The sequence below is a fragment of the Nycticebus coucang genome, chromosome 5 (genome assembly GCF_027406575.1).
Source record: "Nycticebus coucang isolate mNycCou1 chromosome 5, mNycCou1.pri, whole genome shotgun sequence".
NCBI classification, from domain to species: domain Eukaryota; kingdom Metazoa; phylum Chordata; class Mammalia; order Primates; family Lorisidae; genus Nycticebus; species Nycticebus coucang.
Window position 1 is genome coordinate 120,238,221 of NC_069784.1, and position 16,975 is coordinate 120,255,195.

General features: G+C 43.2%; 1 protein-coding gene across 13 annotated transcripts in view; it reads right to left on the reverse strand.

Annotated features, from left to right (window-relative positions):
• The window catches only part of PLAGL1 (PLAG1 like zinc finger 1), a 62,299-nt gene that overhangs the window by 15,602 nt on the left and 29,722 nt on the right, over positions 1–16,975 (reverse strand). For 5 of the 13 annotated variants that reach the window (XM_053591654.1, XM_053591658.1, XM_053591650.1 and 2 more), the window contains exons 3-5: positions 13,185–13,256; positions 8,737–8,768; positions 4,314–4,387 (exon numbers count right to left, since the gene is read on the reverse strand). Coding sequence is in view for 1 of the 13 variants with exons in the window: in XM_053591649.1 (XP_053447624.1) it covers positions 4,314–4,410 (97 nt within the window). In the remaining 12 variants the exon portion in view is untranslated. The other 8 variants (XM_053591651.1, XM_053591656.1, XM_053591653.1 and 5 more) reach the window with 8 other exon arrangements.

The following is a 16,975-nucleotide window of genomic DNA, read 5'->3' on the forward strand; positions in this document are numbered from 1 at the left end:
CTTCTGCCTCTAAATTCCCCCAGTTCCTCTTGAGTAACATGCCATGGTGACAGGCGCATGGTGATAAAAATGAGCAAAATAGGAATTAAGTCTGGCTTGGAAAACTTGATAAGATGTTCCTACATAACTTCTAGATGGTGATAACACAAACAAGACCCTGATAACTTAGAAAAACAAATTTAAACCCCCCTTGGTTACCTAATCTACTAGAAGAAAGTGGGCTTTTTCCCAGACAGGAGTCTTTCTGTGCAATAACTTGTTTAGCAGAGTGAAGACACCATCTAACCTGTGTGGGCAAGGCCAGCCACTCACTCTGTCTACGAGGGAGGGAGAGTGAGGGTCTGGGAGGGCAGCAGGGACGCAGGTAGAGAGCGCTGACAAACTGTCACCCCTGGACTGGGCAGCAGCCCTGAGAGGCCATGGGAAAGGCCCTGGTCCATGTCTGGGAGCCTCAAAGAGCTACAAGATGGAGAAGTTGAGCTTCCAAGAGGAAAGGACAAATGTAATGACCAGGGAGCGAGGACCCATCCTCACAGCAATGCCTCATGGGTCTGCCACTACCCACCTCTTCCCTTCCTCATCTGCAGAGTGGAAGAGGCCAGCATAGCCTGGGCAGAGGCTTTCCATTGGACAAGCCAGTCAGCATGGTGCCCACTGGGAAGAAAGTTGGGAAGGAAAGAGCTCTTCAGACTCTTGATCAAATCTTTGACACACCTTCTCTCCCCTCTATATACACTGTATTTGTTTCTGGGTATTTTTAAAGATCAGGTCTTACTCTGGTGCCTAAGCTGGAGTACAGTGGCATCATCATAGCTCACTGCAACCTCAAACTCCTGGGCTAAAGCTGTCCTCCCACCTCAGAGTCCCAAATAGCTGAGACGATGGGGGGTGCACCACTCTGCTTCGCTAATTTTTAAATTTTTTTATAGGGAAGAGGGTCTAGCTATGTTGCCCAGGCTGGTCTTGAACTTCTGGCTTCAAGCAGCCATTCTGCCTAAGCCTCCTAAAGTGCTAGAATTACAGGTGTGAGCCAAATGCCTGGCCTTGTATTTTTAAATAGGAACATTCAGGAAGGAACAGGAGAGTGTCTATAAGTAAGCAAAACCTGTGTGCATCCAGACAGGCAAGTGTTAAGTCCGGGACTGGTTCTCAAGCTGAGAAGGGAATGACCTTGTTTTGAAATGACTATTTATTAATGAAGACTGAAGGAAGCCTGGTGGGGGAGGGGTGGAGAGAAAGCCCCCAAATCCAGACAAGAGCTTTCAGTATTAGGAGATTTTCTAATTGTTTAAATCAGGGACGGAGACCGTTCCTTTGTGGCAGCTGAAAATATATCCCCCTCTTCCCTCCCTGGACATCCTTGAGGACTCGCCTTTACAGGCCCTTTTAGGGTCTGCTTCTATAGTGAACCGCGGTGATCTCTTTCCCTGGAACTCAAGTGTAGGACATGAAGGAACCAGAACTCTAATTAGCTGGAGAGCCTGTTATTGTCTCCCCAAAGCTTACCATTCTAGGGGAAACAGCCTGTCTCCTTCTCAGGAAGTGTGTGAGGGTACAGGCTCACTCTGTGAAGAGAAATGAGGAAAGCGCCCTAGTCCCGCCGACCATAGGAAACCAGTCAAAAATCACTCAAAGGAACTGTGAAGGCTCTGAGATCTAGAAAGAGTGCCCAAGACTTGGGTGGACTTATGACCCAGAAACAACAAGATCACTAAATAAGTAGCAAAGGGAGAGGAGGCGCAGATGACCGTGTGACAGCAAGACACCTCCGCAGTGGAAGTACAGATGACATCATCTTTGTGGTCTCTTTTTTGAGTATCTGCACTTTCTAAATTTTGACAATGCCTCCCTGGGCTGAGTCTAGGGCAGTACCAGGTGGATAAAAAGGGAGGGTACAGGAAAGTCCAGCTGTGACGCCACACATGGCGCCCATGGAACACGCAGGGCAGGGTGGATGTGGAGCTGGGTGTGGAAGGCAAGTAGCCAGAGAGGGACCTGGGTAGGGGGCCAGGCCAGAACAGGGGGAACTAGAAGCCAGGGAAAGTGAGGACGTGGGAACAGATCACCTTACAGAGAGGAAAACACTTACAGGACATCCCTTCCGCCCTGTGGGAGGAACACCAAATGCAAAGGTCCTATTCTGAACTAGTTCTTCTTACACAAGAGGAGCCCAGAACCAAACCTGTTACCCTGGACACACATGTGATGGACAGTTTTTAAATGACAGAGTATACTATCTTTTTCCAGCTTTTTCAAGGTGAGATATCCAGAACTTACAATAAACTGTGTACAAGCATGGTTATGAGGAAAGTGAAGTCGCTGTGCCTATCCCAACGTTCACGCCCTTTCCTGCCAAAGCTGCTGCCTCTCTGGCCACCAGCCTTATTTTATTAGACAAAATTACTGCACCGAGCGAGGCGAAAAGTTTCTTTATGCCTTTCCATGTCATGCCCAATAAATTCAAAGGCTGCAAAGCAAATCGTTCATCCAGAAATATTTAATTCGAAACACAAAAATATTTATCACTGCTCCTTTCAGATTATCCTGGTTTTTAATTTTTTCCTTTTTAAACTGATGAACACTTCATCAGGTTTCCCTTTTAAAAGAAAAAGGCTCTGAAGAGACCAGGCGAGTTTTCCAAGCTACTACACTGGCTTCTCTGAAAGGGGAAAGGAATGTTAAGGAAATTGGAGAGAAAGCTTCAAAAGAGAGGAACACTAGCAAGCCGGGCCTCTTCTCCTTTTCACCTTAAGTCTTTTTTCTCTCCCATTCACAGCTTTAGGGCCTTTGTTTGTTTAACAAACCATTACAATCATACCCGGCTCAATGGGGGAGGAATGTGAACTCTCTACGTAGCTGTCCTTGAAATCCACATGTGTGGTCCATCCCGGCCCAGCCTCAGCACCGGCTTTCATGTGCGCTCTGCGCTCCTGGAGGCCGGCACCTTGCTCACAATGAGCCCCATCTCCAGTGCTGCGTGCCTGCTGCTCCTTCCCAGGAGCCTAGAGCGATGTCTGCACTCGCTCTTCCTTCCCTGCTTGCCTGAGGACTTCCTGCTTGGGCCTGTCCCCTTCGGCTCCTGAGACAGACACGGCCTGGTATGTCAGCCCCCCGCCTCTTGTCTTTAGCCCACGGACTCGACACTGAATACTGGGCAGACACATTCCAGGATCTTACTGGTTATCACACCCAGTCTCCTACTGTCCAGCAGACTGTAAACAGAAGATACAGGGCAAGTCCCTGTCCGCCGCCTCCCACGCCTAATTAGAACTGCTCGTGCCTTTCTCGGGTCCTGGCAGATATGTTGGCCCTACCGGGATGAATTTTGGTTTCTTGGTCCACAAATGAAAATCATATTTAATAGTATTTATTGTATTGCGATTGGAATCAATATTTCATCAGCTATAATATTTCATGTGAGCTCATAAAGCCTTTCCATGCTATTTTGTCTAATAATTTCCATCTCCCAGTCCTAAGAGATCGGTAGAAAGGCATCCTTGTCTCCATTTGACAAATAAGGAAACTAAAGCACACAGGATTTAAGTTCACTGCCCACGCGCATGGACTAAGGAGATCCTGGGAGGTATGTCCAGTACGAGCCAAAGAGCTTAGGATATAGGGAATGCCGGAAAAGCATTAGCTTCCATTAATACCATTTCTGATAATGACAGTGACAAACAGAGGCTGCACCCAGATGTTCTGAGCTCAGCCATGTTCTCCTTCCACTTATACTTTGCCATCCCTCCTAGCCAAGCTGTCTGTTTGAGCAATGGTCTTCAGCAATAGCAAATAAGCTTCAACTTTGAGCAAATAAGCTTTAGTCTCTTCCAAATAAAGCTTCAGAATATGTGGCTGGACTGCCAAGTGCAGCAGGTATATGACCTGCATTTTCCTCAGGTTCACTAGTCAACATCTTCCCCAGAGGGAGGACCTTTCATGCCTCTACTTATGTACGGACCTCGTAGTGTAGTCAGGGGCAGGTTTCATGGGTTTGAATGGACGGGGTTGTCAGCAGAAAACCCCAAAGATCTGTAGGCATGACTGGGCTGTGAACTGGGGACAGAGGAGGACAAGAAAAGCCGCTAATGGTATCACTGGAGCAGACTATACCACTGATGCTTTGAAAATGAAATGGCTACAAGACTCCTGTTCTAAGGCATTTTGCAGTTTGAAGGTGGAACGTGTTTATTCTCTACTAGAACCTTTTTGAAGTACCTAGAACCTCCAGCACATCCTTGCCTAAATTCACTAGGTGTTTCCAAGCAATTATTAATAAACATGCCCGACTAGAAATAATTTTAAAACTTGCGCACCTACTGGGTGACAGGAACCGTCAGGGGCGAGACAGGAATGGAGTCCTCCCAGAGGCTTGTCTGAAGATTCAAACCTGTAAGGAGAGACCTTGCACATCTTCAGTGAATGAAACTAGAAAGACATCCCCCCGTTACGCACAGCCACACAGCTGATGATGTACAGAGATTTTCTAGTGATTTCTTTTTCATGCATTTTAAATAGATTTAGTATTTTAGACGATTTTGAAGTACTGAAATCCTTTGTCCTACTTGCCACTGGATTAGAAAAACTCTCAAGTTTTCCCCTGCTTTCTGAAACAGGAATACAAGAACACATGAAATTGCTTACACAAAATATTCAAAACAGCACTCAGAGGAAATGGTGTTTTTTTTAAACCAACAGTATTAAAATACCATAAAACAGGTATGCAAATCTATGCAATAACAGAACCTGAAACAAATTATGAATTGAAAGAAAGTCAGCAATGTAATAACCAGTTGGCACTCATTTTTAACAAAAGCTTCATATAAACACATAACATTTATCATATTTGCAAGGTGAAAAGGATGACGCCTCTAGATTGAATATTCAATTAAATGGTCACCAAACCTGCCTTCGAATGAGTATGGAATCCTTTAAAAATATAGATTCCTACACCACGAGGCAAACTAGAGCAGACTGTACCAGCATCAGGGGGGCCCTCAAAATATGTTTTCACCAAGTTCTCTGAAGCCAGATCTACAGGCAGCTTCACGCCACTGAAGCCTGATGAGCATTTGGAAACCAGTACCTCTGATCACCAATTAATTTTTTTTTTTTTTTTTTTAATTTGTGAAGACAGAGTCTCACTGTACTGCCCTTGGGTAGAGTGCCGTGGCGTCACACGGCTCACAGCAACCTCTAACTCTTGGGCTTACGTGATCACCAATTAATTAATCATAAAACTTGCCTTCTTTTTAACTAAGATGATTCCAATCCATCAATCCTCTTACAGGGAAAGCTTTTCAGGATTTTCTTAACCAATACAAAGGTAAAATCTATTATGAAACAAAGCTGATTATATCTCACCTACATGATTTATTTACTTGGTTGCCTGTTTGCCTCTCTTAATTTAATTCAAAAGGCCATGTCCATTTATTCTGTAAGAGAACATCCTTTTAAATTAAAAATGGAAAAATTAAGGCCATTTTTAGGCAACTAAAGTTTAAAAATTACCCTTCACAATTCAGGGGGAAAAAAAAATAGAAGTGAGCAGGTTATTTGTCTGAATCGTTCAGAGCATTTGTTTTCCCCATATAAACACTTCACAAATCATCCTCACGGTCCATCCCTTCTCTCAAAATGCTCAACATTTATCCTGGTGGTTTAATTAGGTGGTCTCCAAAGGCTTGTATTAAAATTGTTTTTAAAGAGGTGTAAAGAACATTAAAGCAATGCAGAAATTCTTCTGGATGATTCCTCCCCTGCGCCTACCCATCTCACCAACAGACAATACCAATTTATGTATTCAGGGAGGCGGGGGCACTCTCCTGCTTCACAGGAAAGGGAGCCCATAACGTGAGGTACCAAACCAGACAGTGGAGTAGCTTAGCTTCATTGTCAAAATATTCAAATTATCACCAAAAGAAAGCGACTCCTTTCTGAATTCAACAATACCCCCTGGCCTCGGAGGGCTCACACAGGAGCTTATTCTTAAGCTGTTCAATGTAAGCAGCCCTAGTGAAAGAGGAGAACCCTGGCAGGGAGGGATCAAGTCCCTGGGCCCTTCCCACCTGCCATCTCGGCACCAGTATGACGCCTAAATAGTTAACAATGTGCCAGAGGACCCAGGGCAGGCCTGGGGGAGACACATGTGCAATATATGACAATTTAATAAAGCAGAACAGAGACTGGAAAAAAATAACACATCTCAGTCTGACAGGATGCTACTCTGCAGACGGCTTCGCAGGTTAGAATTTAGATTTCAAAAGCAAAGAGAAAGAAAAATTTTAAGTATGTGGTAAAAAGGACCCTATAAAATAAAGCTATCCCAATGATAAAAGTTCCTAAGTCCCAGAGTTGCAAGAAAAATCACATTTTTCTAGGAACGGAGACTGGCATGTAGTCAACAGATTAGTTAATTGTTTTTAATGAAGGGGAAAATATTTTTTTGGAAATGATTTGTTTATCCACTGATGATAAAAACTCAGCCTCCATGACTCTAGAGCATATGATTTCCAGAATGCATTTTTGCTGTCACAATATGTTTTTCTAAGCATTTGCTTCTGAGAACAGCATTTAAGAACATGTCTTTTTCTCAGTTAATGAACTGGTTTAGCCGCCCGCTGGGCATTCACTGAAACCCAAATTGAACAAAGGGATTTCCTTCCAGTTTCAGCCCATTCACTTCTAGCTACTCCTGGTTTTACTTAAGCAAATTCTTCAGACTGACTTTTTTTGTTTCTAATGATCTGAGTGGGAAAGAATTGGGCAACCCCCAAACACTGAGAAGTCTGCCCTGGTTTGCAGTGAAAGAATCCTCCAGATTAAAGATGTGTAAGGTTTGTTTTTGAAAAGCCCCTTAGATACATTTTATTTTATTTTCTAAAGACCATGGTTCCGGGTGGAAAGGCGCCCACCCGATTTGGTAGATTACAGACAAGTCTAAATCTTACTTCAGAGACATGCATCACGGTGAACAATGAGATTGTATCTTTGAGGTGGAAGCCCTAACTGTGATATCCAGATTCACCTCTGGACAGTGATGTCACGTGAAGGATGACAGGGGCATATTGCAGTGCAACCAGCAGAGGTGGAACAGGCTGTGGAGCTGGCACCGGTCTTCCACCTCCCACGCTGTACACTGACCTCCCTCGGGGCCTTCTGCACAACCCAAGGTTTCAAATGCTCCTTGAGGTCAGAGCCCTCCCAAATCTGGATCTTCAATCCTGAGCTTTCTTTCAAATTCCAGGTGAATACATCTAACTACCTTCCACACCTCTCCACGTGGATACCCAGCTTCTCAAGGTGACCTGTCCTAATGCCACATCACACCCTAAGCCCTGGACTGCCCCTCCTCCTCCATTACCTGGCATAGCAAATGGCACCACTCCAGAACAGCCAGGCTCAAAAATGCTCCCCAGGCGAGGGTTATCATCTTAAGCACTTAACACCCTCAACAACCACATAAGTAGACTTTTGCATGAGCCCTGTTTTACTTACAGGGAAACTAAGGCTTAAAGATTCCGCTCATTTGCCCATGGGCACCAGCACACAGCTGAGCTGGGATGGGACCCAGAGTTGGTGAGTCCAAAGTCAGTCCCTTCCCATGTCACTTCCTAGCTTCTCCAAAGCCAGCTGGAGTCCAGATTTTTCTCACTGGTTAAGCCGCACAGACTCTGTAAGCTGATTGTCTCTCAAATTTGTTGCCTCCTCTTCATTCCCATAGTCACCCACAATTTGGGGATGTTTGCCTTTACTATGGCCTCCCAATCAGCATGGCAGGACAACTCTGGAATTTTACTATTTATCCTCTCAACAATTTTCCTTTCTAGCTCATTTAAAACAGGTGGCAGGCTTGGCATTTTTGTCCAGCTGAAGACAGAGCAGCCTAAAGAAGTCCGTCTTTGTTAACAACATCTAAACCCATTGAGGACACTCTGCTGAACTTCTGGGGGAGGGGAGGGGAGCAGAGGGGGAGATGATGGGTAAGAAGGTGCCAAAAAGATACTGGCCTTTCCATCACCACCCCCCACCCCAACACAGGTCTGGAAAGGAAAAGGAGATCTGTCAGCTCCCAGCAAGGGGGCTGGTGCACTGCTCTGCGCCCCCAAGGCGGTGGGTAGAACCCTGAGGACAGCTGCATGGGATATGCTAGGGAGAGCAGACCTTAAGCAAGAGGTTTCCTGCTTCCATTGGTGGCCCTGAGGCAGACACAGTTGTGAGGCTGCAAGAGGCCACTATTGTGATGTATCAATGGCAGAGGCCAGTTCCTCACCTTTCAGATGCCAGGAAAATCCGCTGGGTTCCAGGACATACCCCCTGAGGGAAAGGGAGGCCCCTAAAAACACTGACATGAAATTTCCCTCTAGGCTGGCAGAATGGGGGCTGGAGTCTGATTTAAGATGCTGATGGGAAATAAAAAGGGTAATACTTCTTGCATACTTGACGTTGCACAGTGAGCTTCAGACTTGTGGCATGCTTCAATAAGGTGTAAAGAATCTTACGTAGAAGAGAAAAGACTAGCCAGAACTGATTGAGCTGAAGCTTACCTATTCGTCGCAAAAGGCCACCACCCTGTTGCAGAGAGAAGCATGGACTCTGCAAAGGCACAGGTGACCTGGAGATGGAGTGTGTCTGTGTGTATGTCTGTGTGTGTGTGGAGGGTGCCATTCTGTGTTTGAAAACCCTGGGGCAGACAGACAAGGCTGGAAGGAAACCAGGGCAGATGTCGGCTATACTCACAAGAATAACTCCTTTGATTCCTATGCAAATACCTAGAAAGGGAGAGGCACAGAAAGTTATCTTTAAGGTCTTTATCCCCGCTAAAGCAAAAACACCAAAGGTAACAAAAACAAGGTCTACTTGGATGAGGAAAGAGAGTGGCCTGTGCTGCTAGAGTTTTGAGGTGCTGGACACCCTGTTTCCCAAGCCTGGACAAGCCTCCCAGACTAGCATGCTGGGACGGGCAGCGGGACTGCTGCTTTCCATAGATGGAAACGACAGCATGCCGGGAGCTGAGGTGCTTTGGGGGAGGGGAGATTGTGTCCCACAAATCCTTAATGTGCCAGTTTTGTTGACTGAAAGATGTTGCAATAATGGTCAGTACTTATGGCACCAAATGACATCTAAGGGGGGGGGTCAGACTTTGAGGTCAGGCATAACTTCCAAGTAAATTCCACTGCACGTCTGTGGCCAAAACATCTGAGAACTTCAGTAAAGTATTACAAAAACCCTGATGAAAAGTGAAGAGGATTTTACATAAGCCAAGATATATCAGCCATTATGCAGAGATCAGAACTTTTACTGCAGAGAGGCCTGGCCAAAAGAACTTCAGATTTGCAGGAATTAGTGGCCAGGAGTGCCCAGTTTGCTGCCAAATGGGCATGCAGGGCATGGGCACGTCCAGAGAAAAGATGACCTGGGAGAGGAGGAGTGGCCCAGGGAGCAAGTGCCTTGTGGCAGAGGCAGAGTTGGCCAACATAGTCCCCTCAAGTCTGAAGCACAAAGGCCCCTCTCTCTGCTTTGGTAACAAGGAAGATGAGCATGTTGTATTAAATTGTACCCAAGAAGAGAGCGCAGACAGGGAACACAGAAGCTGTGGGGGGAGGGGGAGCTGGGCAAACAGGCAGAGGTTTGGAGAAGCAGGGTGACCTGAGAGGTGGGCCGCTCTGGTCTCACAAGGGTCTAGCCTCTGTTGGAACTCACTTCCTTTGTCACACCAGACAGGTGAGACCCAGAAGCAAAGTGAAAGACACAGCCAGTGAACGGGACAGAGCCCATCCCCAACCCACCACCTGACACGGGCAACCAACCCCAGGAGGCTGGCCGCCTTCCCATCTGTGCTTCCTGAAACCATGGTAGGGATAGGGGGTGTAGAGAATGGGGAGCCAGTCCACCCTAGTGGCCTAATTTAAATGGTACCCACAGCCTGGTGCGTGGGGAGCCTGGAGTCAGTCGGGCCAGTGGAAGGGGTATTTCCCCCCGCTGGAGACTGAGGTCCACCCTGGCTCCCCTTCATTCCCAACCACAATGCTGCTGTCAGAGTGATTCTTCTAACATGCAAATATGTTCCTGTCATTTGCCTGTTTGGAATTCTTCAAAGGTCCCATTAGTTTCTGTCAACTGCACCCCAGAGTCCTAGCTAATCAGAACCACTGAAAGTTTTTAATCAGGTGAGCAGTACGTTTGGGCTTGTGTTCTGGAAACTGACCTCAGACAGCACACACACGGGTTATTCTCCTGGATTTACCCATTATATACAGTAAAATGGGCAAACAGTAATTCCCATGGCAAAACAAATAAGCCAACTGTGCACAGAAAGAATAAAAGCCATAACTGAACTCCGAACTTCTCTGTAGAAACGATTGAGAAAGTTCTCAGTCTTTCCTGAATCAGAACTAGCCACTTCTAGGCACTCAGAATTGAATATATGGGACAAATGAGAACCATTTTAAGAAAACAACATAAAATGACTTTGATCTTAATGAGGTTCCAATTTACACAGTGATTATTGTGTCTGATGAATCACTTCTAATTTCTGCTATTGAAACAAAAAAGAAAAAATTACCTTGGTAGGTGCCACATAATGGATCAACTAAGTTACTCCCCAAATAAAGTATACATTGTTACGTAGTGTAAGCGTGAATAATTTCTAACATTTTTTTTTTTTTGGCCGGGGCTGGGTTTGAACCCGCCACCTTCGGCATATGGGACCGGCGCTCTACCCCTTTGAGCCACAGGCGCCACCCTAATTTCTAACATTTTAAAGACTGATGTGAAGATGTGCTTTATCTCCCAATTTTTCTTTCTTTCTTTCTTTTTTTTTAGACAGAGTCTCACTATGTCACCATCGGTAGAGTGCCATGGTGTCACAGCTCAGAGCGATCTCCAACTCTTGGGCTTAAGTGATTCTCTTGCTTCAGCCTCCGGAGTAGCTGGGACCACAGGCACCTGCCACAACACCTGACTATTTTTTTTGTTGCAGTTGTCTTTGTTGTTTAGCTGGCTCCAGCTGGGTTCAAACCCACCAGCCTCGGTATTTGTGGCCGGCGTCCTACCCACTGAGCTACGGGCACCACCAATTTCACAATTTTAATAATAATATCTAATACTCTCCTGTAACTCCCTTCATCCCCAACTGCCTTCATTTTGACTTTTTTGGTTTGTTTGTTTGTTCATGAAGAGGGAGGTAAGGAAATTTTAATGATATTCCTTAGATTATAACTTTTCTTCCCTAAGAGTGCTATCATGTATTATACTCACTCTACTTCGTAGGAAGCATACTCCATTTAATACTAGGTTGTGTGCCTACAGTTAGTTAAAAAGCTAACCAAATGGTAGTATGTTTCTAGATACAACGTAAGGAAGATGGTGTGCCTTAGAATCAAGGGCACTGGTGTGAGGGTTGGATGGTGGCTCTGCTACTTGGAAGGTGTGTGATCTCAGGCAAATTATACAACGGCTCCCTCCTCTACCAGAAAATGGAGCTATGTGGCTACCTGGCTGAGCCATTATCAATTATACATTCTATATGTACAAACAGAGGTTCAATGGCAGGTACAGAGTCCAAAGTATACATACAAAGGAGATGTGGTCTGTGAAGAGGTGTCAAAAATGATTTTACCTGGTAAGGTCACATTAGGAAACATTAACAACTTATTGTAGAATATGATATATATAGTAGGAAATCTGAGTATAAACGACGGATTCACATCCATCATCTGCAATGTGAACCATCATGACACAATGCCATCTCCTGACATGTACTTAGAAAAGAAATTTCTATTATTATCTGTGTATTTTAACATACTGTTTGTCATATATTTGAAAGATTCCTAAGTAGTATTACAGTTTGTGGTGCTATTAATGGGAATACCACATTTGACTAGACAAAAAACAACTGCCAATGTGCCTGGCAGGTGTCATAAAGTCACCCCAAACCCCAGTCAAAATGCCACACTGAAGTGATTCAGGCGTTTTTGGATCTTGCTACTTTGTTCCTCCTGAATGTGTTGATAGAGGAGGACTAGTTTCAATTAGAATCATTTGGAAAATAGGAATTTAAACATGTAATCTCATATTCTCCTCACTTAGCCATCCACCCAAGGCGCTGTGGACAACCTCCCTAGAAAGCTAGCCTATAGATCATAGAATAAAATAGGAAGCAGCTTCGCTAGTAACAGGTCTGCGGTAGGAGTGGGTGGAAATCAAATATAAGATGGAACATGCGAAAATGTACAAAGATGACTAGAGTTGTTTTTTTTTTTTTTTTTTAAAGCATTATTACAGTCAAGGACATTTTGCAAAAACGTGTGGAGAAGCGCCAAAAGTTAAGAGGAAGCAACAGTCAGCACTAAAGCTGCAAAACAAGGCAGGGTTGCTTTAGGGTGAAATGGGCTTGAACAGAAAATGCACATGTGTTATGGGGAAAACAACAAAAATGTTGGATATGAAATTTAAGGCTGGAATTAGGAATCATTATCTTGAGATAGGTGATGGTTATAACAAATCGTAATGTTCACATAAATGGTGGAAAATAAGAAATAAAAGCTGCTGACCTGTCATGAGGACCTTGCCAACCATGAATCCCTTCAAATAAACACTGGATTTAGCGACATAACCTATTTCACAACGTTAGAAAATCTGGATAGAACATATACAAAGTGAGAATTGCCTCATGTTAAAATTTTAAAAAGATTTAGAGATTTTTCATTGGAATATGTTATATACTAGGTATCTGATTCCAAATGGACAACACCTCAAATTTTGCCCTAAAGTATTTAAGATAAAACAGTTTGAAAACGTAGGAAATCACAAAGTTTCTAGCGAGTCATAATAAATAATCAATTACATAAAAATATCAATTATACAATACCCTTTACTTCTAATTTAATATGAACAAACAGCAAGGATATTTCTTAGCATGTTTTCTTGATTTTTTTTTCAAGAGTGACAAATAGGCTTTTGTAATTCTCAACCTTCGTCTCCCAACCTTATTTTTCCCTCAAGGCCTGAAGTCCCTCAAATGTGAATCCTCTGACAGCAAGTGTTTTCTGAAACGTAACAGCCTCTACAGTAGAAGGGGCAGAATGCTTTTGCCCATGCAAGGTAGAAGGAGATGACAGAGCCAAGTCTGACCATGGGAGAGCTGCAGGGCAGGACTTACAGGGGTTAGGAGAAGACATATTTACCTGTCTAAGTGAGGTACAGATGAGTTTTGGATGTGACATGGAACAGAGGCCACGTCAGATGTGAGAGCAATCCTAGAGGAAAAAAAAAAAAAAAAAAAAAACAGAATCAAAAGGTTAAAAAAAATCATCAGGAAAAAACACACTGGTGGTTAAGTAGACATTTACCTATGCCGAATGTGAGTTCAAGGGTACCAGAGTAAAAAGTCTCCATCAATATGTCATAACACCTATCCCAATGTTTCAAAGGCGTATGTATCTCTAAGTCTTTACAGGATTTTTAGAGAGGTGATACAGAGATATGGTTAACAACGCAGAATGGTGCCAGAAAGCCTAGATTCTAATCCTGGTGCCATCCAGGGCCATTTAGAGACCTCAGGCAATTTGTTTACTCTTTCTTTACCATACTCCCGCCCCCATAGAATGAAGATAATGATCACACCTACAGCACAAGACCCTTCCAGAATGAAGGGCTTAACACCATGCCTGGGAAGCAGGGACATCTCCTGCTGTTCATAATTACTTTTCAGAGACCCCAAGTGAAAATACCTCATAGCCTCAAGCAGAAATCAGAAGATAACAGGAATCTTTTTAAGAGTGTCAACTACAAAGAACACTATCCTTTGGGAAAAGGAAACAAGTCCCAGAGCAGGGCTGGGGGGTGGGGTAGGGCCGGAGGATCCAGAGGAATGAGAAAGGGACCCTAAGAGGCAAAAAAAACCCAAACCAAACCAAAACAAAACAAAACAAAACTCAATACCTACCTTTGCTTAACTTTAATTGTTTTGTTTTTAAAGACAAGATTACTACTATTGGAGGACGCCTGGAGAACAGAACTTGCTGACAGTGAGCATACCCAATTATTCACCTTGTGATAAGGAAAATGATCAAGACAGAATAAGTGATGGGAAGGCAATAGTGGGATTTTTACAGTACGAAAAAGACGTAAATATAACTTTTTGTGAAAAGAATGAAGACAGGAAATACAGGAATCACAACTCAAGCGCATCAATTCCCACGTTCACAGATATAAATTCATGGTTGACTGCCAGTCCAATCCCACTGGGTGAATACTTGAGCACCAACCCCAGGCAACCTCCCTCTCTGGGCAGTCCTCATTTATGTGTGGACCAAGAAGGATGTTGTTTGTTGTTTCTTTTTTAAATAGAAAAACCTCATTAATTTGAATCCTACTAATTTTAGAGATATGGTCATTTAAGCACAAACTGGGTTGGGGCTTTTCCTCTTGAGTTGAGGATGTCTCCCTAAAGTAGAGAATATGGAACATTGCCAAGTAAACATTCAAACTACTGAAAACACATACCAAGTATTTTGACAGCCTCACTAATATATGAATGATTAATTGGATGATTTGGTATCTAGTTTTTTTTTTTTGTAGAGACAGAGTCTCACTTTATGGCCCTTGGTAGAGTGCCGTGGCCTCACACAGCTCACAGCAACCTCCAACTCCTGGGCTTCAGCGATTCTCTTGCCTTAGCCTCTCGAGTAGCTGGGACTACAGGCGCCTGCCACAACGCCCGGCTATTTTTTGGTTGCAGTTTGGCCAGGGCCGGGTTTGAACCCGCCACCCTCAGTATATGGGGCCGGCGCCTTACCGACTGAGCCACAGGCGCCGCCCTGGGTATCTAGTTATTACAGATGACCTTTATAACAGGAGTCACATCTGGCCTTATACAACTTACATATTATTTAATTTTGAATAATTCTATATTTCAATTTCTTGTAATTAAATCAAGTGGGTAAGGAGTTGTGCTGTTTTCGATGACTAGATAAGCCTTTATTAGGGCTGTTTTATTTAGTCATCTGGATGGAGGGGAAGGATCTGATATCTTTCTACTAGGAAATTTGCTTATGTAAATTAAAACACATTCAAACATGGGGACCTAATATTTGTCGATCCTCAAATTTATTTTGAGGGTTTGACTCTTAAATGACATAAAATTGACTCTTAAATGACATAAACTTCTTCTTGGAAATCACAGCAGGCATGAGTCTGAAGAAAAAAGGCTCTTTTTTGGAGGAACATGTAATTGGAGTTATCTGATTCTATAAACATAGCAAGAACACGATTTTTAATTACAATCACTTCTGAGGCCTGCGGTAGCTCTTTTCATCAAGGCCGACAACATTATGCCTCCCTGCTCAAAGCTGAAATATCATCAAATGGAAAAGTGCCATTTAACTTCAAATACTTTTCCTTCCACTCTTCTGTCCTTCCCACTTTTGTATTACGTCACATGAAATGACTTCCAGAAACCGGGAGGATTGAGCAGTCAAGTTATAAAACCTAAGTGCGGTGCTTCCTGCTTTCTTTTCTGCAAGCTAATACTTATGACAGCGAGAGTCTACCAATGATCAAAGCCATGGTCATTTTCCTGTTTCATAAGAACTTTAAAATCTCAGCAGAATCACAACCTGCTGGATCTACCCTATTCGTACAACTAAAACAAACACCCAACCTCTACAAAATGCCTACCGTAACTCACAAAGGTGTAAATCTCTGTTTTAGACTTCATCTCTACCTTCAATCAAAACAGAAATCTAAATAGATTTCTTTAAAAATAATCTTGGTGGTAAAAATAAAACGAACATAACACGGAGAATAAAATATTAGCCTGTTCCTGTACTTGGCTCCTTACTTACTTTTCCCCTTCACGTTTTCTAAAAATTTCCACTATGATTTCAAGATATTGTTTTCCCAAAGAATGTTGACAACTATTTCTCACTTAAAGCTCAGGCTTTAAAAAGAAATAGGTTGTAACCTGAGAATAGCTCAGATTTGGGTTTGTCCTGTGGTCTAAAATCAAGGTAGACAGTCCTTTAATTAAGCAAAATTTTCCTTACACTTTTCAATGAGAAGTGAAGGTGTCTGTTTGCCTCCTTTGATAAGGGATTCATGACATACCCTGGTAGTAAATCCTGGTTGAGGAAATTGTCAAAGGATGTTTTGTGTTCTGCATTATTTAGCATTGACATTACAGAATTAAATCATGTAAAGTGGAAGCTTTATCCATTCTCAGTACCTAAATTTGGATAAGTGAAAGTCTACAAAATTCTAAATTCAAAGCTTTAATAAAAATAAACATTACGTTGGGGTTTATTTTTAGGAAAGAATAATAGAGAGCTTGGATGGGAAAAGGAAATGCTATCTACCTTTTATGCCTCCTGTACTGCTAGCCAACAAACGTGCCAAAGCAAAAAAAAAAAAAAATGTGTTTAGTAATTATCTATAAATAAAACATTTTAAAAAGCAATAGCACCAATCAGGTAAAAACAGACCAACCAGGTTTGCCTAAAATGTAGTATTTGCAATCGAAATCTGCGTAAGTAATTACTTTCAAAGGAATATACAGGGAGCCATCAAACCCCATTCATTTCGTTCAGCTCCGCGCATTTACCGCATTTACGGAGCCAAGAGCTCTGCTAGGCTTGGAGATATAGAAATGAATACAACACAGCTGCATTACTTCCAGCTAGAAGAATACACCTAAATAAAGGGCAGCATGTTAAGTGCTGTAATGGAGGTGTGCACAAAGGGCCGTGGGGCCCAAAGAAGAAGCCATAAATTCTTCCTGAGAAATCAGGCAAGGAGGGGAGATGTGAAAGAAGGTATGGAGATATTTCCTTGGGATAAATGTTAAGTTTTTCCTTACTGTGTTCTAAAAAGGAAGGTAGTAATTTTAAGATTTATGAACTACTGCAATTTCAGGTGCTATCCTGGTCTATCAGCCAGATTCACTTATGTTTGATGCAGACTTCCGATTGTGATACCC